The sequence below is a fragment of the Anser brachyrhynchus genome, assembly GCF_964034855.1.
Source record: "Anser brachyrhynchus genome assembly, contig: SCAFFOLD_514, whole genome shotgun sequence".
NCBI lineage: Eukaryota > Metazoa > Chordata > Aves > Anseriformes > Anatidae > Anser > Anser brachyrhynchus.
The window spans coordinates 17174-41778 of NW_027663626.1; the positions used below are offsets into that span (position 1 = coordinate 17174).

The following is a 24605-nucleotide window of genomic DNA, read 5'->3' on the forward strand; positions in this document are numbered from 1 at the left end:
CCCCCAAAACCCCCCCAAAATCCCCCAAATCCCCCCCAAACCCCGACCCCGCTCACCGGGGGCCCCCCCGTTGGTGGCGATGGCGCTGAGCGACAGGGCGGTGAGCACGGCCTGCGGGGCGACGCGTCTGGGCACCCTAAAAACACCCCAAAACCCCCCCAAAACCACCCCAAAACCACCCCAAAACCCCCCAGAGACCCCAAAACCCCCCCCAGAGACCCCAAAAACCCCAAAATTCCCCCCGTAAAACCCCCAAATCCCCCCATCCTGACCCCAAAACCCCCCCGACCCTATAAAAACCCTATAACGGCCCTATAACCCCCACGCAAGCACCCAGCAGCACGCCAACCCCAGGACCCCCTAGAACCCCATTTTCTCTACCCAAATCCCCCCATAAAACCCCCAAATCCCCCATCCTGACCCCAAAACGCCCCCGTCCCTATAAAAACCCTATAACGGCCCTATAACCCCCACGCAAGCACCCAGCACCACGCCGACCCCATAACACCCTAGACCCCCATTTTCTCTACCCAAATCCCCCCATAAAACCCCAAAATCCCCCATCCTAACCCCAAAAAACCCGCGACCCTATAAAAACCCTACAACGGCCCTACAACCCCCACGCAAGCACCCGGCACCACGCCGACCCCGTAACCCCCTAGAGCCCCGTTTTCTCTACCCAAATCCCCCCGTAGTGACCCCAAACCCCCCACCCTGACCCCAAAAAGCCCCCGACCCTATAAAAACCCTACAACGGCCCCGCGGGACTCACGCAGGCGCCCAGCAGCACGCCGACCCCGCAGACCTGCAGCACGCCGCCAGAGCCCACGGCCCAGGGCAGCCGCAGCACCAGCACCAGCCCCAGCAGCGTCTGCAGCGACGGCGCCGCCACCCCGCGCAGCGTGCCCAGCGCCCGCCGCTGCGGCCCCGAACGGCCCCGTCAGCCCCAAAAGGGAACCCCAAGGGACCCCAAAACCCCGAATGACCCGAAAGGGAAGCCAAAACCCCAAAGGGAACCCAAAAACCCCAAAAGGATCCCCCAGAAAACCCAAAAACCCCAAAGGGAACCCAAAACCCTAAAAGGAACCCCAAAAAACCCAAAGGGATCCCAAAACCCTAAAAGGACCCCAAAAGGACCGCAAAAGGACCCCAAAACCCCAAAGGGAACCCAAAAACCCCAAAGGGAACCCCCAGAAAACCCAAAAACCCCCAAAGGGCCCCCAAAACCCTAAAAGGAACCTAAAAGAACTCAAAGGGATCTGAAAACCCCAAAAGGACCCCAAAAGGACCCCAAAAGGACCCCAAAACCCCGAACGGAACCCAAAAACCCCCAAAACCCCAAAAGGATCCCCCAGGAAACCCAAAAACCCCAAAGGGAACCCAAAACCCTAAAAGGAACCCCAAAAAACCCCAAAGGGATCCGAAAACCCCAAAAGGACCCCAAAATCCCAAAAGGACCCCAAAATGACCCCAAAAGGACCCCAAAAGGACCCAAAAACCCCAAAGGGAACCCCAAAAACCCCAAAACCCCAAAAGGATCCCCCAGGAAACCCAAAAACCCCAAAAGGGCCCCCCAAACCCTAAAAGGAACCCAAAAAAACCCAAAGGGAACTGAAAACCCCAAAAGGACCCCAAAAGGACCCCAAAAGGACCCCAAAAGGACCCCAAAAGGACCCCAAAAGGACCCCAAAACCCCAAAGGGAACCCAAAAACCCCCAAAACCCCAAAAGGATCCCCCAGAAAACCCAAAAACCCCAAAAGGGCCCCCCAAACCCTAAAAGGAACCCAAAAAAACCCCAAAGGGATGCAAAAACCCCAAAAGGACCCCAAAAGGACCCCGAAAGGACCCCAAAACCCCAAAAGGACCCCAAAAGGACCCCAAAAGGACCCCAAAGGGAACCCAAAAACCCCAAAAGGACCCCAAAAGGACCCCAAAAGGACCCCAAAAGGACCCCGAAAGGACCCCAAAACCCCAAAAGGACCCCAAAACCCCAAAGGGACCCCAAAAACCCCAAAAGGACCCCAAAAGGACCCCAAAAGGACCCCAAACCCCCAAAAGGACCCCAAGACCCCAAAGGGAACCCCAAAACCCCAAAGGGAACCCCAAAACCCCAAAAGGACCCCAAAACCCCAAAGGGAACCCAAAAACCCCAAAAGGACCCCAAAAGGACCCCAAGACCCCAAAGGGAACCCCAAGACCCCAAAGGGAACCCAAAAACCCCAAAAGGACCCCAAAACCCCAAAAGGAACCCAAAAAAACCCAACGGGATCCGAAAACCCCAAAAGGACCCCAAAAGGACCCCAAAACCCCAAAGGGAACCCCAAAAACCCCCAAAACCCCAAAAGGATACCCCAGGAAACCCCAAAAACCCCAAAGGGAACCCAAAACCCTAAAAGGAACCCAAAAAAACCCCAAAGGGATCTGAAAACCCCAAAAGGACCCCAAAAGGACCCCGAAAGGACCCCCAAAGGACCCCAAAAGGACCCCAAAACCCCAAAAGGACCCCAAAACCCCAAAGGGAACCCAAAAACCCCCCAAACCCCAAAAGGATCCCCCAGAAAACCCAAAAACCCCAAAAGGGCCCCCCAAACCCTAAAAGGAACCCAAAAAAACCCCAAAGGGATGCAAAAACCCCAAAAGGACCCCAAAAGGACCCCGAAAGGACCCCAAAACCCCAAAAGGACCCCAAAACCCCAAAGGGAACCCAAAAACCCCAAAAGGACCCCAAAAGGACCCCAAAAGGACCCCAAAGGGAACCCAAAAACCCCAAAAGGACCCCAAAAGGACCCCAAAAGGACCCCAAGACCCCAAAGGGAACCCCAAGACCCCAAAGGGAACCCAAAAACCCCAAAAGGACCCCAAAACCCCAAAAGGAACCCAAAACCCCAAAAGGAACCCAAAAAAACCCAACGGGATCCGAAAACCCCAAAAGGACCCCAAAAGGACCCCAAAACCCCAAAGGGAACCCCAAAAACCCCCAAAACCCCAAAAGGATCCCCCAGGAAACCCCAAAACCCCAAAAGGCCCCCCAAAACCCTAAAAGGAACCCAAAAAAAAACCCGAAAGGACCCCAAAACCCCAAAAAAACCCCAAAAGGACCCCAAAACCCCAAAAGCACCCCTGGGTTTCCCCCATATCCCCCGGGTCCCCCTTATAGGGTCCGGGGTCCCCCCCTTACGGGGTTTTAGGGTCGCCCCTCCCCTTTTAGGGCCCCTTTTAGGGTCTCCCCTTTTAGGGTCCCTTCCCCCCCCCCCTCTATAGGGCCATTTATAGGGTCTCCCCCCTTTTAGGGTCCCTTATAGGGTCTCCCCTTTTAGGGCCTCCCCTTTATAGGGTCCCTTCCCCCCCCCCTCTATAGGGCCATTTATAGGGTCGCCCCCCTTTTAGGGTCCCTTATAGGGTCTCCCCTTTTGGGGTCTCCCCTTTTAGGGTCCCTTCCCCCCCCCCTCTATAGGGCCGCTTATAGGGTCGCCCCCCTTTTAGGGTCTCCCCTTTATAGGGTCTCCCCCCACCCTTTTTGGGGTCCCTCCCTTTATAGGGTCTCCCCTTTTAGGGTCTCCCCTTTATAGGGTCCCTTCCCCCCCCCCTCTATAGGGCCATTTATAGGGTCTCCCCCCTTTTAGGGTCCCTTTATAGGGTCTCCCCTTTTAGGGCCTCCCCTTTATAGGGTCCCTTCCCCCCCCCCCTCTATAGGGCCATTTATAGGGTCTCCCCTTTTAGGGTCCCTTATAGGGTCTCCCCTTTTAGGGCCTCCCCTTTATAGGGTCCCTTCCCCCCATCCTTTATAGGGCCATTTATAGGGTCGCCCCCCTTTTAGGGTCCCTTATAGGGTCTCCCCTTTTGGGGTCTCCCCTTTTAGGGTCCCTTCCCCCCCCCCCTATAGGGCCGCTTATAGGGTCGCCCCCCTTTTAGGGTCTCCCCTTTATAGGGTCCCTTCCCCCCCCCCTCTATAGGGCCATTTATAGGGTCTCCCCCCTTTTAGGGTCCCTTTATAGGGTCTCCCCTTTTAGGGTCCCTTATAGGGTCTCCCCTTTTAGGGTCCCTTATAGGGTCGCCCCCTTTTAGGTCCCCTTATAGGATCTCCCCTTTTAGGGTCTCCCCTTTATAGGGTCTCCCCCCACCCTCTATAGGGCCATTTATAGGGTCACCCCCCTTTTAGGGTCCCTTATAGGGTCTCCCCTTTTAGGGTCCCTTATAGGGTCGCCCCCTTTTAGGTCCCCTTATAGGATCTCCCCTTTATAGGGTCTCCCCTTTATAGGGTCTCCCCCCACCCTTTTTGGGGTCCCTCCCTTTATAGGGTCTCCCCTTTTAGGGTTCCTTTCCCCCCCCCCCCTTTTAGGGCCATTTATAGGGTCGCCCCCCTTTTAGGGCCCCTTATAGGGTTGCCCCTTTATAGGGTCTCCCTGTTATAGGGTCTCCGCTTTTAGGGTCTCCCCTTTATAGGGTCTCCCCCCACCCTCTATAGGGCCATTTATAGGGTCTCCCCCCTTTTAGGGTCCCTTATAGGGTCTCCCCTTTTAGGGTCTCCCCTTTTAGGGTCTCCCCTTTTAGGGTCCCCTTTATAGGGTCTCCCCTTTATAGGGTCTCCCCTTTATGGGGTCCCTTCCACCCACCCTCTATAGGGCCGCTTATAGGGTCGCCCCCTTTTAGGGTCCCTTTTAGGGTCTCCCCTGTATAGGGTCTCCCCCCACCCTTTTTGGGGTCCCTCCCTTTATAGGGTCTCCGCTTTATGGGGTCCCTTCCCCCCACCCTCTATAGGGTCCCTTATAGGGTCGCCCCCCTTTTAGGGTCCCCTATAGGGTCTCCCCTTTTAGGGTCTCCCCTTTATAGGGCCTCCCCTTTTAGGGTCTCCCCTTTTAGGGTCCCCTTTATAGGGTCTCCCCTTATAGGGTCTCCCCTTTATGGGGTCCCTTCCCCCCCCCCTTTATAGGGCCATTTATAGGGTCGCCCCCCTTTTAGGGCCCCTTATAGGGTCTCCCCTTTTAGGGTCTCCCCTTTATAGGGTCCCTTCCCCCCCCCTCTATATGGTCCCTTATAGGGTCGCCCCCCTTTTAGGGTCCCTTATAGGGTCTCCCCTTTATAGGGTCTCCCCTTTATAGGGCCTCCCCTTTTAGGGTCCCTTTTAGGGTCTCCCCTTTTAGGGTCTCCCCTTTTAGGGTCTCCCCCCCCTTCCCTTTTAGGATCCCCGTTATAGGGTCTCCCCTTTATAGGGTCTCCCCCCACCCTTTATAGGGCCATTTATAGGGTCGCCCCCCTTTTAGGGTCCCTTATAGGGTCTCCCCTTTTAGGGTCCCTTCCCCCCACCCTTTTTGGGGTCCCTCCCTTTATAGGGTCTCCCCTTTTAGGGTCTCCCCTTTATAGGGTCCCTTCCCCCCCCCCTTTAGGGCCCCTTATAGGGTCGCCCCCCTTTTAGGGTCTCCCCTTTTAGGGTCTCCCCTTTATAGGGTCTCCCCCCACCCTTTATAGGGCCATTTATAGGGTCGCCCCCCTTTTAGGGTCCCTTATAGGGTCTCCCCTTTTAGGGTCTCCCCTTTTAGGATCCCCTTTATAGGGTCTCCACTTTATAGGGTCTCCCCTTTATAGGGTCCCTTCCCCCCACCCTTTATAGGGCCATTTATAGGGTCGCCCCCTTATAGGGTCGCCCCTTTTAGGGTCTCCCCTTTTAGGGTCTCCCCTTTATAGGGTCTCCCCCCACCCTTTTTGGGGTCCCTCCCTTTATAGGGTCTCCCCTTTTAGGGTCTCCCCTTATAGGGCCTCCCCTTTATAGGGTCCCTTCCCCCCACCCTTTTAGGGCCGCTTATAGGGTCGCCCCCCTTTTAGGGCCCCTTATAGGGTCTCCCCGTTATAGGGTCTCCCATTTTAGGGTCTCCCCTTTATAGGGTCTCCCCCCACCCTTTTTGGGGTCCCTCCCTTTTAGGGTCTCCCCTTTTAGGGTCCCTTCCCCCCCCCCTCTATAGGGCCGCTTATAGGGTCTCCCCCCTTTTAGGATCCCCTTTATAGGGTCTCCCCTTTTTAGGGTCTCCCCTTTATAGGGTCTCCCCTTTATAGGGTCTCCCCCCACCCTTTTTGGGGTCCCTCCCTTTATGGGGTCTCCCCTTTATAGGGTCCCTTCCCCCCACCCTTTATAGGGCCCCTTATAGGGTCTCCCCTTTTAGGGTCTCCCCTTTTAGGGTCTCCCTTTATAGGGTCCCTTCCCCCCCCCCCTCTATAGGGCCCCTTATAGGGTCGCCCCCCTTTTAGGGTCCCTTTTAGGGTCTCCCCTTTTAGGGTCTCCCCTTTTAGGGTCTCCCCCCCTTCCCTTTTAGGATCCCCGTTATAGGGTCTCCCCTTATAGGGTCTCCCCTTTATGGGGTCCCTTCCCCCCCCCCTTTATAGGGCCATTTATAGGGCCGCCCCGCTATAGGGCCCCTTATAGGGTCTCACCGGGCCGGGCCCCAGCTCGCTGTCGGGCCCCAGGCTGCTGTAGGCGGCGATGCGGCGCAGCAGGGCCGGGACGCGGGGCCGGGCGGCCAGCTCCTCCTGCGGCCCCGGAGGGTGTGGGGTCGGTTGTAGGGTCGGGGGGGTTACGGGGTCACGGGGTCGGTTATAGGGTCGGGGGGGTTACGGGGTCACGGGGGGGTTATAGGGTCACGGGGGGTTATGGGGTCACGGGGGGTTATGGGGTCACGGGGGGGTTATGGGGTCACGGGGGGTTATGGGGTCACGGGGGGTTATGGGGTCACGGGGGGTTATGGGGTCACGGGGGGGTTATGGGGTCAGGGGCTGTTCTAGGGTCAGGAACTCTTTTACGGTCAGGGACCGCTTTGGGGTCAGGGGGTCTTATAGGGTCACGGGGTCGGTTATAGGGTCGGGGGGGTTTATGGGGTCACGGGGGGGGTTATAGGGTCACGGGGGGGGTTATAGGGTCACGGGGGTCGGTTATAGGGTCGGGGGGGTTATGGGGTCACGGGGGGGGTTATGGGGTCACGGGGGCGGTTATAGGGTCACGGGGGGGGGTTATGGGGTCACGGGGGGGGTTATGGGGTCACGGGGGGCGTTATGGGGTCACGGGGGGGGTTATAGGGTCACGGGGGGGGGTTATAGGGTCACGGGGGGGGTTATAGGGTCACGGGGGGGTTATAGGGTCACTGGGGGGGGGTTATAGGGTCACGGGGGGGTTATAGGGTCACGGGGGGGTTATAGGGTCACGGGGGGGTTATAGGGTCGGGGGGGGTTATAGGGTCACGGGGGGGTTATAGGGTCACGGGGGGGTTATGGGGTCATGGGGTCGGTTGTAGGGTCGGGGGGGTTATAGGGTCACGGGGTCGGTTATAGGGTCACGGGGTCGGTTATAGGGTCGGGGGGTTCATGGGGTCACGGGGGGGTTATAGGGTCACGGGGGGGGTTATAGGGTCGGGGGGTTATAGGGTCACGGGGGCGGTTATAGGGTCAGGGGGGTTTATGGGGTCACGGGGGCAGTTATAGGGTCGGGGGGTTTATGGGGTCACGGGGGGGGTTATAGGGTCACGGGGGGGTTATAGGGTCACGGGGAGGGTTTATAGGGTCGAGGGGGTTATAGGGTCACGGGGGGGGTTATGGGGTCACGGGGGGGGTTATGGGGTCACGGGGGGGGTTATGGGGTCACGGGGGGGTTATAGGGTCACGGGCGGGTTATAGGGTCACGGGGGGGGTTATAGGGTCACGGGGGGGGTTATAGGGTCACAGGGGGGGTTATGGGGTCACGGGGTGGGTTATAGGGTCACGGGGGGGGGTTATAGGGTCACGGGGGGGTTATAGGGTCACGGGGTGGGTTATAGGGTCACAGGGGGGGTTATGGGGTCACGGGGGGGGTTATAGGGTCACGGGGGGGGTTATAGGGTCACGGGGGGGTTATAGGGTCACGGGGGGGGTTATAGGGTCACGGGCGGGTTATAGGGTTACAGGGGGGGTTATAGGGTCATGGGGGCGGTTATAGGGTCGGGGGGTTTATGGGGTCACGGGGGGGTTATAGGGTCATGGGGGGGGTTATAGGGTCACAGGGGGGGTTATGGGGTCATGGGGGGGGTTATAGGGTCACAGGGGGGGTTATAGGGTCACGGGGGGGTTTATAGGGTCATGGGGGGGTTATAGGGTCACGGGGGGGTTATAGGGTCACAGGGGGGGTTATGGGGTCACGGGGGGGGGTTATAGGGGTCACAGGGGGTTATGGGGTCACGGGGGGGTTATAGGGTCGTGGGGTCGGTTATAGGGTCGGGGGGTTTATGGGGTCATGGGGTCGGTTATAGGGTCGGGGGGTTATAGGGTCACGGGGGGTTATAGGGTCACGGGGGGGTTATAGGGTCACGGGGTCGGTTATAGGGTCAGGGGGTTTATAGGGTCAGGGGGTCCTTTAGGGCCATGGACCGTTTTAGGGTCAGGGGGTCTTATAGGGTCACGGGGCATTTTGGGGTCAGGAACCCCCGTTTTGGGCTGAGAAGCCCCGATTTTGGGGGCCGCGGGCCCATTTTAGGGGGGGGAGGGGCCGCTCACCTCGAACAGCGCCAGGCTGGGGTCGCAGGGGGCGTGGCCTCCGGAGGGGGCGTGGCCTCCGGAGGGGGCGTGGCCAGGCGGCGGGGGGGCGTGGCCTATGGGGTGGCTGGGATGAGCGAGGCCACGCCCCCTCCCTCAAGCCCCGCCCCCCGGCCCCGCCCCCCCGCGGGCCGTACCACGCTCGGCGCGGGGGGGGGGCCGAGGCCTCGCTGGGGCTGGGGCTGCTGTCGGAAGGGGGGGGGGCGGGAGCTGGAGGCCGAGGGGGGCTCGGGGCTGCTCTCGGACGCCTCCCCCCCCCCGGCTGGGCGTCACCACGAAGCGCACCGCCGCTGCCATGGCGACCGGCGGGTGGGCGGGGTCACGGCCGGGGGGGCGGGGCCACGGCGGCCTGGGGGGGTATAAAAGGGGGGGGAAGGGGGGTTTGGGGAGAAAAGGGCGAAGAAAGGAGGGGAACGTCAGTTTTTGAGGGGAAAGGGACGGGTTTTGGGAGAAAAATGTCGGTTTTGAGGGGAAAATGTCACTTTTGAGGGAAGCAGACCCGATTTGGAGGGGTAAATGACGGGTTTTGAGGGGAAAATGTCGGGTTTTGACGAAAAAGACCCAATTTAGAGGGAAAAATGTCAGTTTTGAGGGGAAAATGTCAGTTTTGAGGGGAAAATGTCACTTTTGAGGGAAGTAGACCCAATTTGGAGGGGTAAATGACAGGTTTTGAGGGAAAAATGTCAGTTTTTGACAAAATAGACCCAATTTAGAGGGAAAAATATCAGTTTTGAGGGGAAAATGTCACTTTCAAGGGAAGCAGACCCAATTTGGAGGGGTAAATGACGGGTTTTGAGGGGAAAATGTTGGTTTTTGACGAAAAAGACCCAATTTAGAGGGAAAAAAGTCAGTTTTGAGGGAAAAATGTCAGTTTTGAGGGAAAAATGTCACTTTTGAGGGAAGTAGACCCAATTTGGAGGGGTAAATGACGGGTTTTGAGGGAAAAATGTCGGTTTTTGACGAAAAAGACCCCATTTAGAGGGAAAAATGTCAGTTTTTGAGGAGCCAGGGCCCAGTTTTGAGGGAAAAATGTCAGTTTTGAGGGAAAAATGTCAGTTTTTGACAAAAAAGACCCCATTTAGAGGGAAAAATGTCAGTTTTTGAGGAGAAAGGGCCCAGTTTTGAGGGAAAAATGTCAGTTTTGAGGGAAAAATGTCAGTTTTGAGGGAAAAATGTCAGTTTTGAGGGAAGTAGACCCAATTTGGAGGGGTAAATGACAGGTTTTGAGGGAAAAATGTCGGTTTTTGACAAAAAAGATCCCATTTAGAGGGAAAAATGTCAGTTTTGAGGGGAAAATGTCACTTTCAAGGGAAGCAGACCCAATTTGGAGGGGTAAATGACGGGTTTTGAGGGGAAAATGTTGGTTTTTGACGAAAAAGACCCAATTTAGAGGGAAAAAAGTCAGTTTTGAGGGAAAAATGTCAGTTTTGAGGGGAAAATGTCACTTTTGAGGGAAGTAGACCCAATTTGGAGGGGTAAATGACGGGTTTTGAGGGAAAAATGTCAGTTTTTGACGAAAAAGACCCCATTTAGAGGGAAAAATGTCAGTTTTTGAGGAGACAGGGCCCAGTTTTGAGGGAAAAATGTCAGTTTTGAGGGAAAAATGTCAGTTTTTGACAAAAAAGACCCCATTTAGAGGGAAAAATGTCAGTTTTTGAGGAGAAAGGGCCCAGTTTTGAGGGAAAAATGTCAGTTTTGAGGGAAAAATGTCACTTTTGAGGGAAGTAGACCCAATTTGGAGGGGTAAATGACAGGTTTTGAGGGAAAAATGTCAGTTTTTGACGAAAAAGACCCAATTTAGAGGGAAAAATGTCAGTTTTTGAGGAGACAGGGCCCAGTTTTGAGGGAAAAATGTCAGTTTTGAGGGAAAAATGTCAGTTTTTGAGGGAAAAGGCCCCGATTTGGAGGGGAAGATGTCAGTTTTTGAGGGGGAAAAGTCAGTTTTTGAGGGGAAAGGGCCCGGTTTTGAGGAGAAAAGACCCTGTTCTGTGAGAAAAATGTCAGTTTTTCAGGGAAAAACGACAGTTTTTGAGGAGAAAAGCCCAGTTTTGAGGGAAAATGACAGTTTTTTTGAGGGGAAAGGGCCCAGTTTTGAGAGAAAATGTCAGTTTTTGAGGGGAAAGGGCCCAGTTTGGGGAAGAAAACGTCAGCTTTTGAGAGAAAAAACTCAGATTTTGAGGGAAATATGCCAGTTTAGGGAGGAAAATGTCAGTTTTCAAGGGGAAGATGTCAGTTTTTGAGGGAAAAGGCCCCAATTTGGAGGGGAAAATGTCAGTTTTTGAAGAAAAAGTCAGGTTTTGAAGGAAAATGTCAGTTTTTGAAGGGAAAGGGCCCAGTTTTGAGGAAAAATGTCATATTTTGAGGAAAAAGGCACCAGTTCTGGGAAGAAAATGCCAGTTTTGAGGGAAAAGGACCCAATTTGGAGGGGAAAAATGTCAGTTTTTGAGCGGAGAAAGTCGTTTTTCAGGAAAAAGGCCCAATTTTGAGGGAAAATGTCAGTTTCTGAGGAGAAGGGCCCAGTTTGGAGGGGAAAAGCCAAAGTTTTGAGGTAAAATGTCAGTTTTTGAGGAAAAAGGCCCCAGCTTGAGGGAAAAACATCAGGTTTTGAGGAGAAAAACGCTCTTTTGGGGAGCAAAATGCCCTTTTTGAGGGAGAAAAAAAGAGAACATTTTGAGGGAGGAAAGCTCCTGTTTGAGAGAAAAAACTCGAGGAAAAATAATCCTTCCTAAAAAAATTAAGGAATTTAAGGACAAAAAGTTTTAAACCACACCCACAAACAACGATTTTGAAATAAAAACCACGCTTTTAAGGAAAAAAAAACTGAGCGTTTTGTCTGGGGAGAACAACGCTGTTTTGGGGGGAAAAACCACAATTTTGGGTACTGACCCCCCCCGGGGAGATGCCCGCCCCTCCCTGCAGCACCCGGTGTGGCCTTTTTGGGGTGAAAAACTGGCGTTTTGGCATCTGACACCCCCCTCCCAGCACCCCAACCCCTCTTCAGGGCCTCGTCATACTGCATTTTGGGGCAAAAACGCACCGTTTTGGGGCCCGCCCCACCCACGGCGCCACAACCGGGGTAGAGGAAGGGTTATTTTGGGGCCGACCTCCCTGACTGCAAGCCCAACCCCCTTCCCGTCCCCCGAACCTCCCAGTTTGGGCCCAAACCCCACAACTTTAGGTCCAAACCTCCCCTTTTTGGGTCCAAAAAGACGCAATTTTGGGTCCGAGCCCGCCCCGAATTTGGGTCCAAAAGGCAGAATTCCGGGCCCGAACCCCCCTCATTCCAATCCCAAGCGCCCCCCCCTAACGGGGCCCAACCCCTTCTCCTTCCCTCCCCCCGCCCCCCCCCCTCCCCCCGTAGCGTACGGTTTTGGGCCGAAAAGCGCCGATTTCGGGGCCGCCGCTGACAGGAGGGGATGAGGCAGCGGGAGGGGGGCGGGGCTTGAGGCGGCGAGGGCCACGCCCCCCGCTGCCCGCTGCGGCAGGGGCGGGGGTGCCGCAGGGGCGCGGCCAATGGGAAGCGCGGCCAATGGGAAGCGCTGATTGGGCGGCGCCGAGCGGAGGGGGCGTGGCCTGCCGGAAGCCACGCCCCCCCCCCCCGTAGACCACGTGGGCGCAGCCTGGGAAAAACTCATTTTATTGAATGGAAACGGCGGCGGCGCCTCGTGGGGCTCCGCCGGGTCCTAGCGCCGGGGTCCCCGCCGTCGGGGGGGGGGTGGGGGGGGGGGAGCTCCCGGAGCCGCTCCCGGTGGCCGGCTCAGAGCAGCGGCCGGGGCTGCTGGGTGAGCAGGACGCCGAAGCGGCGCTTGAGGACCAGGCGGTGCCGGGAGAAGCGGTCGTCGGGAGAGAAGCGGGCAGGGTGCGCCGAGAACGTCGGGGGTGCCGGCGGGGGACAGCTTCTGCGGGGACAGCGGGGGGGGCGTGAGGCCGGGAACGGGCCGCGGAGCCCCCCCGGATCCCTCCCGGTTCCCCCCCGGAGCCCCTCCCGGTTCCCCCCGGTACCTTGAGGGTGTAGACGCGCTCGCCGCGCTCGTTGTAGTAGCACTGCAGGAACATGGCGGCGGCAACGGGGAGAGAGGGGGGGGAAGAAGAAAGAGGAAGCGGAAGTGGGGGCGGCGGCGCATGCGCGCGCGGCCGCAAAGGCTGCTGGGAGTTGTAGTCCCCGGCGGCCCGACTGCGCACGCGTGCTGGGCGCGCAAAGGCTGCTGGGAGTTGTAGTCCCCGGCGGCCCGACTGCGCACGCGTGCTGGGGCGCGCAAAGGCTGCCGGGAGTTGTAGTCCCCAAGCGGCTCAGCACCCTCACGCTTCTCATTGGGGGGTGACGTCACGCAGGATGACGTCACTCACCAGAATGTCGTCACCGCCCTTCTCCCCTCCCATTGGCTGCCACCCCTTCTCCGGGGAAGGGCAGGAGGTCGCCCCAGCGGCTGGTGCGGGCCTGGCGGTAGAGGGACCTGTGGGACGATGTCATAAGCGGGCGTGTCCCTTGGCGTTATGACGTCACCGATGACATCACACCCCGCCTACCGGCCGTGCCGGGCCGCCGTCACCACCAGGCGCCGCTGGGCCCCGTCCGGGCAGCAGAGGGACAGGGAGACGTGGCGGGGGCGGGGGCGGACGGAGGCGGTCACCCGGGCCCCAGCCCCCCGGCGGTGACGTCATCGGGTCCGGTGATGACGTCATCGGGTCCGGCGATGACGTCACAGGGCCCGGCGATGACGTCACGGGGGTCTTCTGATGACGTCATCGAGCTCCCGAGCCTCCGCACCACCAGGAAGGCCACCAGTTCCCGCTCGGGGGCTGCGGGGTTCTACAGTGGGGGAAGCAATGCGTGTCCCAGTACAAACCAGTATGTCCCAGTACGTCCCAGTGTCCACCGCAATACATCCCAGTGCCCCCTCAGTACATCCCAGTATCTCCCAGTGGCCCCCCAGTCCATCCTAGTGTCCCCCCAGGATGTACCAGTGCCCCCCAAGTCCATCCCAGCGCCCCCCCCAGCTCACCCCAGTATATCCCAGTGCACCCCCAGTATATCCCAGCCCATCCCAGTATATCCCAGTGCTCACCCCCGACAGCGGCAGGGGCCAGAAGCTCTGGGCGAAAGGCGCAGGCCCGGCCCTGGCTCAGCCGGGGACAGGGCAGGCGGTGGGGACACTGCGGACACATGGGGGGAAGGGGACTGGGGGATACTTGGGGGAACTGGGAGGGACTGGGAGGGACTGGGGACATTCTGGGGGCGCTCACCGGGGCGAAGATCTCCACGGCGTCAGCGTCGGGTCCCTTTTTTTTTTGAGAGGGGTGGGATAAAAGGGGTCGGCGATGTCATCGATGACGTCAGTGGGGGCCGATGACGTCACCGATGACGTCACCGATGACGTCACCCACCTGCAGCAGCTCCTCCCGTGCCTCCATCAGCGCCTGGTGCCCGGCGCGGGTCCCGTTCTCCAGCAGCACCTGGGGGGGGGGGGGGCAACCTATGGACCCCCCCCATGTGACCCAAACCCCCCCCAAAATCCCCCCAAGTGACCCCCAAACCCCCCAAAATGTCCCCAAATCCCCCCAAATGACCCCAAAACCCCCCAAAATCCCCCCAAAACCCCCCCAAACCCCCCAAATGACCCCAAAACCCCCCCCCCAAATCCCCCCCAAACCCCCCAAAATGTCCCCAAATCCCCCAACCCCCCCCCAAATGACCCCAAGCCCCCCCGAAATCCCCCCAGCCCCCCCAAATGCCCCCCCAGCCCCCTGAAATGCCCCCAAATCCCCCCGAAATGCCCCCCAAATCCCCCCAAAATGCCCCCAAATCCCCCCAAAATGCCCCCAAATCCCCCCAAAATGCCCCCAAATCCTCCCCAGACCCCCCCAAAGCCCCCCTTTAATCCCCCCAAATCCCCCCCAAAATGCCCCCAAATCCCCCCAAAATGCCCCCGAAATCCCCCCAAATCCTCCCCAGACCCCCCCCAAAGCCCCCTTTAATCCCCCCCAAATCCCCCCAAATGCTCCCAAATCCCCCCTTACCCCCCCCAAAATCCCTCCCCCAACCCCCCCCCAGCCCCCCCGGCCCACCCCCATCCCCCCCCGGACCCCAAAATCCCCCGAATTCCCCCACAAAACCCACCCACCCCCCCCCCCGCCCCCCACTCACCAGGACGCCCCCCCGTCCTCCCCCACAGCCCCCGCAGGGCCCGGGCCCGCTGGCCCCGCCCCCGCAGCCCCCCCAGGGCGCTGCTGACCAATCACGAGCTCCCAGCGGGCCTGGGGGGGCGGGGCCAAGAGAAGGGGGGCGTGGTCACGGGGCGTGGCCAATCGGGGCAGGGGGCAGCAGGGAGGGGGCGGGGCCAAAGGGGGGAGGGGGGGGCGTGGCTTGGAGGAGGGGGGCGGGGCCAAGCGGGGGCCCCGCCCCCCCGAGGGGAGGGGCTCACCTGAGGGCCGGGGTGGAGCAGGGGGCGGAGGAAGGCGGGGCCGAAGTGGGCGGGGCCTGGCGTGGCTCCGCCCCCTGGGGGCGGGGCGAACGGGGGGGTCAGGGCCTGGTGGCCCCGCCCCCTAAGGGCCCCAAAATGACCCTAAAGGGCCCCAAAACGGCCCAAATCCCCCCCAAAAGGGCCCAAATCGGGCCCAAATCCCCCCCAAAAGGGCCCAAATCCCCCCCAAAAGGGCCCAAATCCCCTCAAATCCTGCATAGCAACCTTAACTTGCCCCAAAATCCCCCAAAATTGCCCCAAATCCCCGCAAAATGGCCCCAAATCCCCCACAGCGACCCTGAATTGCCCCAAAACCCCACAAAATCGCCCCAAACCCCCCGTAGCGACCCTGAATTGCCCCAAATCCCCACAAAATCGCCCCAAATCCCCACAAAATCGCCCCAAATCCCCACAAAATCGCCCCAAATCCCCACAAAATCGCCCCAAATCCCCACAAAATCGCCCCAAATCCCCCACAGTGACCCCGAATTGCCCCAAATCCTCACAAAATCGCCCCAAATCCCCCACAGTGACCCTGAATGGCCCCAAATCCCCACAAAATCGCCCAAATCCCCTATAGCGACCCCAAAATTGCCCCAAATCCCCACAAAATCGCCCAAATCCACTACAGTGACCCTGAATTGCCCCAAATCCCCACAAAATCGCCCCAAATCCCCTGTAGCGACCCTGAATTGCCCCAAATCCCCACAAAATCGCCCCAAATCCCCCATAGCGACCCTGAATTGCCCCAAATCCCCCCAAAATCGCCCCAAACCCCCCACAGTGACCCCGAATTGCCCCAAACCCCCCTAAATTGCCCCCCAATCCCGCAAAAATCGCCCCAAATCCCCCCCAAAATCGCCCCAAATCCCCCCCAAATCGCCCCAAATCCCCCACAGTGACCCTGAATGGCCCCAAATCCCCACAAAATCACCCCAAATCCCCTATAGCAACCCAAAATTGCCCCAAACCCCCCTGAATTGCCCCCCAATCCCGCAAAAATTGCCCCAAATCCCCCCCAAAATCGCCCCAAATCCCCCCAAAATCGCCCCAAATCCCCCCAAACCGCCCCAAATCCCCCCAAAACCGCCCCCAATCCCCCCAAGTCCCCCCAAATTGCCCCAAACCGCCCGAAATCGCCCCAAAACCCTGCCCGTACCGTGGCGCAGGCGCTCGGCCAGCTCCCTCATGGCTCCGCTGGGCTCCACGCACACGAACTGCTGCAGGCTGCGGCCCCACACGCCCTGCGCCGCCCTATAGGGGGCCAGAGCCTATAGATACCCCCCCCCCAGACCATATAGACCCCCCCGCAGACCCTATAGGGAACCCCCAGACCCCCCCAAAACCCAATATACCCCCCCCCGGGCTCTATAGGGGATCCCCTAGACCCTATAGGAGAAACCCCAGACCCTATAGATACCCTATAAATCCTCTATAAGCCCCCCAGCCCTCTATAGGGGACACCCCCAGACCCTATAAACCCTTTATGGACCCTATAGACACCCCCCAGACCCTATAGACCCCCCAACTAACCCTATATGGGACACCACAGGCGCTACAGAACCCCCTCAGACCCCTATAAGCCCCTTACAGACCCTATAGACACCACCCCCAGACCCTACATGGGGCGTCCTACACCCCTATAGACCCCCCCCAGACCATATAGGGGACCTCCAGCCCCTATAGACCCCATACAGGCCCCCCAAACCCCCATAGGGGACCCCTCAGACCCCTCCCCGGACCCCTATAGGGGACCCCCCAGCCCCTATAGACCCCCCTATGGACCCCTATAGACCCCCCCAGCCCCTATAGACCCCCTATGGACCCCTATAGACCCCCCCCAAGCCCCTATAGATCCCCTATAGTCCCCTCACCAGCACGCGGTGCCCAGCCCGGAGCCAACGTCCAGCAGGGTCCTGGGGGCGAAGTCGGGGGCGCGCGCCCGGATCTGGGGGGGGGGAGGGGGGGCGAGGGGGGGGTCAGCCCCCAAAAAACCCCAAAACGCCCCAAAATCCCCCCGAAACCGCCCCCACCTCGCCGAGCGCCCGCCCCGCGGCCGCGTAGTCCCGCGCCAGGCGAGCCGCCAGGTAGCTCCGCGCCGCCTCCGCCGTCTCCCTGGGGGCAGAGGGGGACCCTATAGGGGTGCCTATGGGGGCTATAGGGCCTCACCGGGCCCCACACGCCCCTATAGGGCCCCAAACCCCCCCCCCACATGGCTCCTATAGGGCCCCACGGACCCCCTATAGGGCCCCAGAGACCCCCCATAGCGACCCCAAACCCCCTATAGGGCCTCTATAGGACCCCTCAAACCCCTACAGGACCCCAGAGATCCCCTATAGGATCCCCCCCCCCCCATAGGACCCCAGTGACCCCCTACAGGACCCCAAAACCCCACTATAGGGCCTTTATAGGGTCCCACAGACCCCCTATACGACCTCAAGCCCCCCTATAGCACCTCACAGACCCCTATAGGGCTCCCAACCCCCCCCCATAGGGCCTCCAAACCCCCTATAGGACCCCCTACAGGGTCTCTATAGGACCCCAAAACCCTCCATAGGGCCCCCCAGACCCCCTATAGGACCCCCAGCGACGCCGTATAGGATCCCGTAGACCCCCTGTAAGGCCTCTATAGGACTCCAAAACCCTTCGTAGGGCTTCCCAGGCTCCCTATAGGACCCCACAGACCCCATATAGGCCCCCAGTGACCCACTGTAGGGCCCCGCAGACCCCTTTAGGCCCCCCTAGGTCCCCCTATAGGGCCCCCAAGCCCCCTATAGGACTCCCCAGACCCTCTATAGGGCCCCAGAGACCCCCTGCAGTACCCCAAAACCCCCCTAGGTCTCTATAGGGCCCCCCTCCCACCCCTATAGGGCCCCCCGGGCACCTCACTTCGGGCTCCGGGCTCCGGCTCCGCTTCCTCGCTCCCGGAGCCCCTGGGGACATATACACGTGTATGGGGGGGGGGGGTCGCTGTGACGTCATCAACCCCTCGATGACGTCATCACCCCCCGATGACATCATCACCACCCCCCGATGACGTCACCGCCTGGCTCACCGGGGGGGCGCCGCCCCCACAGCCGCAGCCTCAGCGCCTCCGCCTGCGCCCGGCTCCAGCCTACGAGGGGGGGGGGGGGGGAAAGGGGGGTCAGCACAGCCCTGCAGCCCCTATAGATCCCCTATAGATCCCCCACCGCCCCTGTATGGCCCCTACAGATCCCCTAGATCCCCTATATGGCCCCTAAAAATCCTCTAAAACCCCTGCGTGGCCCCTATAGATCCCTTATAACACCTATATGGCGCCTATAGCCCCTATAAGGCCCCTATAGATCCCTTATAACACCTATATGGCCCCTATAGCCCCTATAAGGCCCCTATAGATCCCTTATAACACCTATATGGCCCCTATAGCCCCTATAAGGCCCCTATAGATCCCTTATAACCCCTATAGATCCCCTATAGAGCCCCTATAGGCCCCCCCAGCCCCTATAACCACCCTATAGCCCCTACAGATCCCCTATAGATCCCCTATAGCCCCCCTATAACTCCCCTATAATCCCCTACAACCCCCCCGACAGTCCCTATAACCCCCCTACAGCCCCCCAAAGACCCCCTACAGCCCCCCCCCCGAGCCCCCCGTAGGCCCCTATAGCCCCCATACCTCCCTCCTGCAGCAGGATCTTCGCCGCCCGCACCAGGGCCGGGGGCAGCTGCAGGGCCCCGGGCTGCACGGCCCCCGCATGCTGCAGAGACGGGGGTCAGCGGGGTGGGGGCCCGGGCCCTATAGAATCATAGGGACCCCCTGGGGACCCCCCTGAGCCCTTTAAAGCCCCCCCCGCCAGGCCCTATAAAGGCCCCCCAAACCCTGTAGGGACCCCCATAGGCTCTGTAAGGACCCCCCTCAGGCCCTATAGAGACACCCCAGAGCCCCATAGGGACCCCGCAGAGCTTCATAGGCCCCCCAAAGCCCCATAGGGACCGTATAGGGACCCCCCCAGGCCCTATAGGGACCCCCCAAGCCCCCCAGATCCCCACAGGGACCCTATAGGGCCCCCCCAGAGCCCCATAGGGACCCCCCAACCCCCCCAGTGCCCTATAGGGACCCCCAGAGCCCCCCAAGGGACCCCCATAGACCCTATAGAGACCCCATAGGCCCCATAGGGACCCTCAGAGCCCCATAGGGACCCTATAAGGGCGCCTATGGGCCCTATAGGGACCCCCCCAGGCCCTATAGGGACCCCCCCAGGCCCCCCAGATCCCCACAGGGACCCTATAGGGCCCCCCCCAGGCCCTACAGAGACCCCCCCAGAGCCCCATAGGGACCCCCCAACCCCCCCAGTGCCCTATAGGGACCCCCAGAGCCCCCCAAGGGGCCCCCATAGACCCTATAGAGACCCCATTGGCCCCATAGGGACCCTCAGAGCCCCATAGGGACCCTATAAGGGCGCCTATGGGCCCTATAGGGACCCCCCCAGAGCCCCATAGGGACCCCCCAGACCCTTATAGGCCCTATAGGGACCCCTCAACCCCCCCCAGATCCCCCCATAGGGCCCCCATAGACCCTATAGGGCCCCCCCCATAGGGCCCCCCCCAGGCCCCGCCCCCTTCCCGCCGTGCCTTGCGCCCCGCTGCCCCCCGCGCGCCCCACGGGGCCCGCAGCAGCCGCCGCGCCGCCATGGGCGCCGCCATCTTGGCTCCCGCCCACCTCAGGCGGCGCAGCCAATGGGAAGGGAGAAGGGCCGTGATTGGCGGGCGGCGGGGAGAGGGGCGCGGCGCGCTGCCATCCCCCCCCCCCCGCCCTTTCGAACCCTGCCAGCAGCGGATTGGCTGGCGCTCCGCCTTCATTTGCATGCGCGCCTCCGATTGGCTGCTCGCTCCGCTCTTAAACGCGCCCCGCCCCCAGCCCTCGCAGTTGGCCCCGGAGCCCGCCCGAGGCCTCACCGCCCGCAGTGCCCAGCGCGGGCCCGGCCGCAACCGGGAACCCCCTCCCGGGACCCTCCGGGACCCCCCCGGGACCCCCCGGGACCCCCCCGGGACCCCCAAGCTATGGACGTGCTGCGGTGAGCGCGGGGAGGGGGCCTGTGGGAGCGGCGGGGGAGGGCGTGGGCAGCGCCATCTTGGTTTTGAAGCGAGACGGGCGCCGCCATCTTGGGCGGGGGCCGCCATCTTGGGTGGGGGCCGCCATCTTGGGCGGGGGCCGCCATCTTGGGCGGGGGCCGCCATCTTGGGCGGGGGCCGCCATCTTGGGCGGGGGCCGCCATCTTGGGCGGGAGGCGGGAGGTTGATGGGGGGCCGCCATTTTGAGCGGGAGGCGGCGTGCCGACGGGGGCTGCCATGTTGATGGCGGCGCCCTGCTGGAGGCGGCCATCTTGAAGGCGTGGCTTGTCTCTCGCCCCGCCCCCTCCAGGACGGTGGCCCGCAGGGCCTGGCCCGCCCCGGCCCCGCCCCCGCGGCCATTTTGGGTGTGCGACCACCGCCGGGGGCGGCCCCGGGGGGTGCTGGCGGCCGGCCTGGAGGAGCTGCGGGGGCAGGTGAGGGACGCAACCGCCTCCGGGGACCCCCTGATTGCCCCCGGGGACCCCCTAATTACCCCCACGGTCTTTAATTGCCAATAATTGCCCTCAAGAGTACTAATTGCCCCCTTGGGAGCCCCCTAATTGCCCCCAAGATCCACCATAATTGCCCCCAGGACCCCTAATTGCCCCCCAGACCCCTAATTGCCCCCAATATTCCACATAATTACCCGCAAGAGCCGCAGTTGCCCCCCTGGGATCCCCTCAAGATCCCTATCTGCCCCCCATAATTGCCCCAAAGACCCCCAATTGCCCCCCGACACCCCATAATTGCCCCCCCAGACTATCAGTTGCGCCCTTGGGACATCCCATAATTGCCCCCAAGACCCGCAATTGCCCCAAAACTTCCCCTAATTACTCTCAAGACTCATAATTGCCCCCTTCGGACCCCCTAAATTGCCCCCAAGAGCTGTAATTGCCCCCTTGGGAGCACCCTAATTACCCCCAAGACCCCCTCTAATTAACCCCAAGACCCCCTCTAATTAACCCCAAGATCCCCTCTAATTACCCCCAAGACCCACAATTGTCACTTGAGACCCCATAAAACTGCCCCCCGAACCTATAATTACCCCCAAGACCTGTAATTGCCCCAAAGCCCATAATTACCCCCCGGGACCCAAAATTGCCCCTTGGGAGCCCCCGAATGCCCCCAAATCACACTCAGACCCCGTAATTGACCCCGCAACCCAACAAAATCACCCGATAATTACCCCCCATGAACCCATAACTGCCCTCACGACCCCATAATTGCCCCCAAGACCCGCAATTGCCCCTTGGGAGCCCCCCTAATTGCCCCCGAATTGAATTTAGGTTCCATAATTGACCCCACAACACAACCAAGTGACCCCGTAAGACCCCATAGCTGCCCCCCACAACCCCATAACTGCCTCGTTGACCCCATAACTGCCCCCCCCGACCCCTTAACCCCCCCCCCGGGGCAGGCAGCGGAGGCGCTGGGCCTGCCCCTGCCGGTGGAGCTGGTGCTGGCGGAGGACGGCACGGCCGTGGACACCGAGGGCTTCTTTGGGGCGCTGCCGCCCCACACCCCCCTCGTGGCTTTGGGGCCGGGCCAGCGCTGGGAGCCCCCGAAGGTGAGTCCGCAAACCCCAAAACCTCCCCTCCCCCCGCTCAGCGCCTCTTAAATCTCTGCTTTTCTCCCCAAAATTACAGGCGGTGACGTTCGGGGGGCAGTGGGAGCCCCCCGGGGCACGGGGCGGGGATGAGGTGGCGCGGGTGACGGTGGCGCTGGCGCGCGCCGGGCCCCGGGACCTGGTGGGGCGGCTGCGGGTGACGGCGGCCGTGCGGGGGCTGCGCTGCGACGTGGCGGGGCTGGGCCCCGAGCGCCTGCTGAGGTGGGTCTCCCATAACCCCCTAAGATCTTCTCCTGCCCCATAGAAAGCCCCGTTGGTTATGGGGTTGGCCCCGTTGACCCTTCTCCCCGTTGAGGTCCCAATGGGGGATGAGAAAGTTTTGCCCCATAAAAGGGTTTCTTGGGGGTGTTGGGTCAGCGTCAACTTTTTGGGGTCTTCTCCTGCCCCATAAGAAGCCCCGTTGGGTGTGGGGATGGCCCCATTGACTACGCCCCCCATGGAGATCCCAATGGGGTGGAGAAAGGTCTTGCCCCATAGAAGCTCTTCGTGCTTCCTCGGGTCAACGTTGACCCCGTGGGGTCTTCTTCTGCCCCACAGAACGCCCCGTTGGTTGTGGGGTCAACCCTGTTGACCCCCCCTCCCCATCCCCTGCGCCGTGGGGCAGCTCCGAGCCCCCCCCTCACCCCTCACCCCCCCCCCCAGGGAGCTGCTGCGGCTGCTGGCGGCCACGACGCGCGCCGTGGGGCAGAGCCTGCTCAACCTCTCGGCCTTCCTGCGCCGCCTCCTGGACAGCGCGCCCCAAAGGGGCAGGGCCTATGAGCATTAGGCCCCGCCCCCTTCCCAGTAGCCCCGCCCCCTTCCCAGTAGCCCCGCCCCCTTCCCAGTAGCCCGCCAGTAAAGAGCTGCGATGTGGCTCGGGAGACTCACGGGGAGCCACCAAATGGCCGCCGAGGGGTGGGGGGGGGTGTGGGAGGAGCCAACGGGCCTGGCCCCACCCCCTGCTTGTGAAAATAAAGTGAAAATGTGAAGAAATCGATTAATTTATAAAAATACAGATGAAATAGAAACAGAGCAGACAAGACTTGGCTATGGGGTACCAGAGCGTCGCCTAGAGGTGTCTTCTCTGGCACTCAGTCCTCCAGCGGCTCTATGGTTTGGTGGTCCTCCAGCAGCTCTATGGTCACTGGTCCTCCAGGAGCTCTATGGCCACTGGTCCTCCAGGAGCTCTATGGTCACTGGTCCTCCAGGAGCTCTATGGCCACTGGTCCTCCAGGCTGCTCTATGGTTGGTAGTCCTCTAGCAACTCTATGGTTGTAGTGCAGAGAGGTGACACTCTAGCCCTCGGTCCTCCAACATCTCAGTGGTGCAAGCCACACCCAAGCTTCGGAGACGCTCTACTCAGTCCTCCACCACCTCTATGATCTCCATGCCAAGCAGAAGGACTTTCTATCCGCCCGTGGCCGCTCTCTATGGTCTCACCTTTGTACTCGTGCTCCTCCAAGCTCCGCCCCCGACGCCGCTCTACCCCTGGCGGCGGGAACTCGCTGGCTGTCAGTCCTCCAGCCGCCACTGCCGGGGCCGGCGCAGGAGGAGGCGCAGCCGCCGCTCGACGCCGCGCCCGTGGGGGTCCCGCAGCAGCGCCGGGCGCTGGGGGGCTGCGGGGGGGGGGGGTGGGGGCGTTAGCGGGGCCGTTTGGGGGCGCTGGGGGGCGGGGGGAGGGTGCTGAGCACCCAGGGGCGCTCACCCAGCTCGGCGGCGATGGCGGCGCGGGCGCGGGGCGAGGAGGAGGCCAAGATGGCGTCGAGGACGCGGCTGCCGTTGCGGTGGCAGGCGAGCGACAGGAAGTGGCCCTGGAAAACCCACCCGTTATCCCCCGTAAGCCACTGCCAAACAGGAAGTGACATCGTAGGGGGGGTATAAAGCCCCCCAAGATGGCCGCCGGTACCTTGAGCTTGCGCAGGAGGCGGCGGCGGGCGCGGGGGGGGCACGGCGGGGGAGGCGAGGAGCGCGTCCCACACGCGGCTGCCGGGGGGGCTGAGCGCCAGCGCCGCCAGGGCCGCGGGGGGCAGCGCCGCCAGGGCCCCCAGCACGGGGCCCGGGTCCCCGAAGTGCAGCAGGTGCTGGAGGAGCAGCGAGCCCGGCAGCGTCACGGTGCCCAGGGAGGGCTGCGGGGAGAGAAAGGGGTACTGGGAGGCACTGGGAGGGACTGGGAGGGACTGGGATCAACCCAGGGGACACAGAGCAGCCAGGAAACCCCGCCCCCCCGCCCCTCACCTCAGGCTCCGCCCCCTGCTCCTTGTCCCCGCCCCCCCAGGGCCGCAGGGCAGCCAGCAGCCCCACGCAGCCCTGGCGGCGCTCGGGCGGCTCCCAGCAGTCGAAAGCCTATTGGGCGAGACCACAAAAGGGGGCGGGGCTTAGCCGAGTGGGCGGGGCGATGGGCGGGGCCTCGGGCGGAAGGGGGCGGGGCTTACCTCGAGCACACGGCGCAGGGCCCGGGGCTGCAGCGGGGGGTGGCGGCGGCAGGCGCCCGTCAGCGCCGTCAGCACCCCGGGGTGCCCCCGCGCCAGGGGCTGCCGCAGGGCGGGGCCCAGCTCCTCCAGCACTGCCCCCACCTGGGGGGCGGAGCCAGCGTTAGCCCCGCCCACTAGCGGGCGGAGCTTCGCGCATTCCCCCCCCCCTCCCTCTTGGTGCGCCCCGGTTTAAGCCCCGCCTACCACGTCGCAGGGGGCGTGGTCCAGCAGGCGCTGCAGGCCGTGATTGGCCAGCCGGTGGTTGGCCACGCCCACGAGGCGGCCCTGGAGGTGCTCCCAGAAGAGGTCCCGCAGCCGCTGGGGCCCGGCCGCCGCCAGCACCGCCTCCACCAGGCGCCCGCGCTGCGCGTCCTGCATTGCTGCCACCAGCGGGCTGCGGCCAATCAGAGACAGGCAGTTAGAAC

At 61.4% G+C, this 24605-nt stretch overlaps 5 protein-coding genes across 5 annotated transcripts in view; 1 reads left to right on the forward strand and 4 right to left on the reverse strand.

The window, feature by feature from the left end:
- Positions 1–11974, reverse strand: part of LOC308187135 (solute carrier family 12 member 6-like) — a 29134-nt gene extending 17160 nt beyond the window's left edge. Inside the window, exons 1-6 of the mRNA XM_080609289.1 lie at positions 11915–11974; positions 8686–8897; positions 8510–8604; positions 6425–6520; positions 773–919; positions 57–111 (exon numbers count right to left, since the gene is read on the reverse strand). Coding sequence (XP_080465415.1) covers positions 57–111; positions 773–919; positions 6425–6520; positions 8510–8604; positions 8686–8845 — 553 coding nt within the window. The 5' untranslated portion in view covers positions 8846–8897; positions 11915–11974. The remainder of the gene's footprint in view (positions 1–56; positions 112–772; positions 920–6424; positions 6521–8509; positions 8605–8685; positions 8898–11914) is intronic.
- A 194-nt stretch (positions 11975–12168) lies between these two features.
- NOP10 (NOP10 ribonucleoprotein) lies at positions 12169–12604 on the reverse strand (the record flags this gene model as incomplete). Its single annotated transcript, XM_080609291.1, is given in 3 exon segments — positions 12169–12428; positions 12430–12447; positions 12551–12604. Coding segments are annotated over 3 exon segments (195 nt in total). The 3' UTR covers positions 12169–12305.
- Positions 12605–13670: 1066 nt separating this feature from the next.
- METTL17 (methyltransferase like 17) lies at positions 13671–19022 on the reverse strand. Its single transcript, XM_080609290.1, has 6 exons — positions 18668–19022; positions 16884–16957; positions 16169–16263; positions 13934–14002; positions 13793–13828; positions 13671–13702 (listed from the first exon to the last, which is right to left on the reverse strand). The coding sequence occupies exons 1-5, from the start codon at positions 18746–18748 to the stop codon at positions 13815–13817; spliced, it is 333 nt and encodes a 110-aa protein (XP_080465416.1). The 5' UTR covers positions 18749–19022; the 3' UTR covers positions 13671–13702; positions 13793–13814.
- A 651-nt stretch (positions 19023–19673) lies between these two features.
- LOC308187134 (lipid transferase CIDEB-like) lies at positions 19674–22741 on the forward strand. The gene is made up of 5 exons (XM_080609288.1): positions 19674–20066; positions 20414–20537; positions 21521–21670; positions 21750–21931; positions 22373–22741. Exons 1-5 carry the CDS (start codon positions 19729–19731, stop codon positions 22494–22496), a joined length of 918 nt encoding a protein of 305 aa, XP_080465414.1. The 5' UTR covers positions 19674–19728; the 3' UTR covers positions 22497–22741.
- On the reverse strand, positions 22695–24599 carry NOP9 (NOP9 nucleolar protein). The gene is made up of 7 exons (XM_080609287.1): positions 24385–24599; positions 24142–24282; positions 23945–24052; positions 23616–23835; positions 23415–23520; positions 23150–23325; positions 22695–22975 (listed from the first exon to the last, which is right to left on the reverse strand). Exons 1-7 carry the CDS (start codon positions 24556–24558, stop codon positions 22950–22952), a joined length of 951 nt encoding a protein of 316 aa, XP_080465413.1. The 5' UTR covers positions 24559–24599; the 3' UTR covers positions 22695–22949.
- Between the last annotated feature and the right edge of the window lie 6 nt (positions 24600–24605).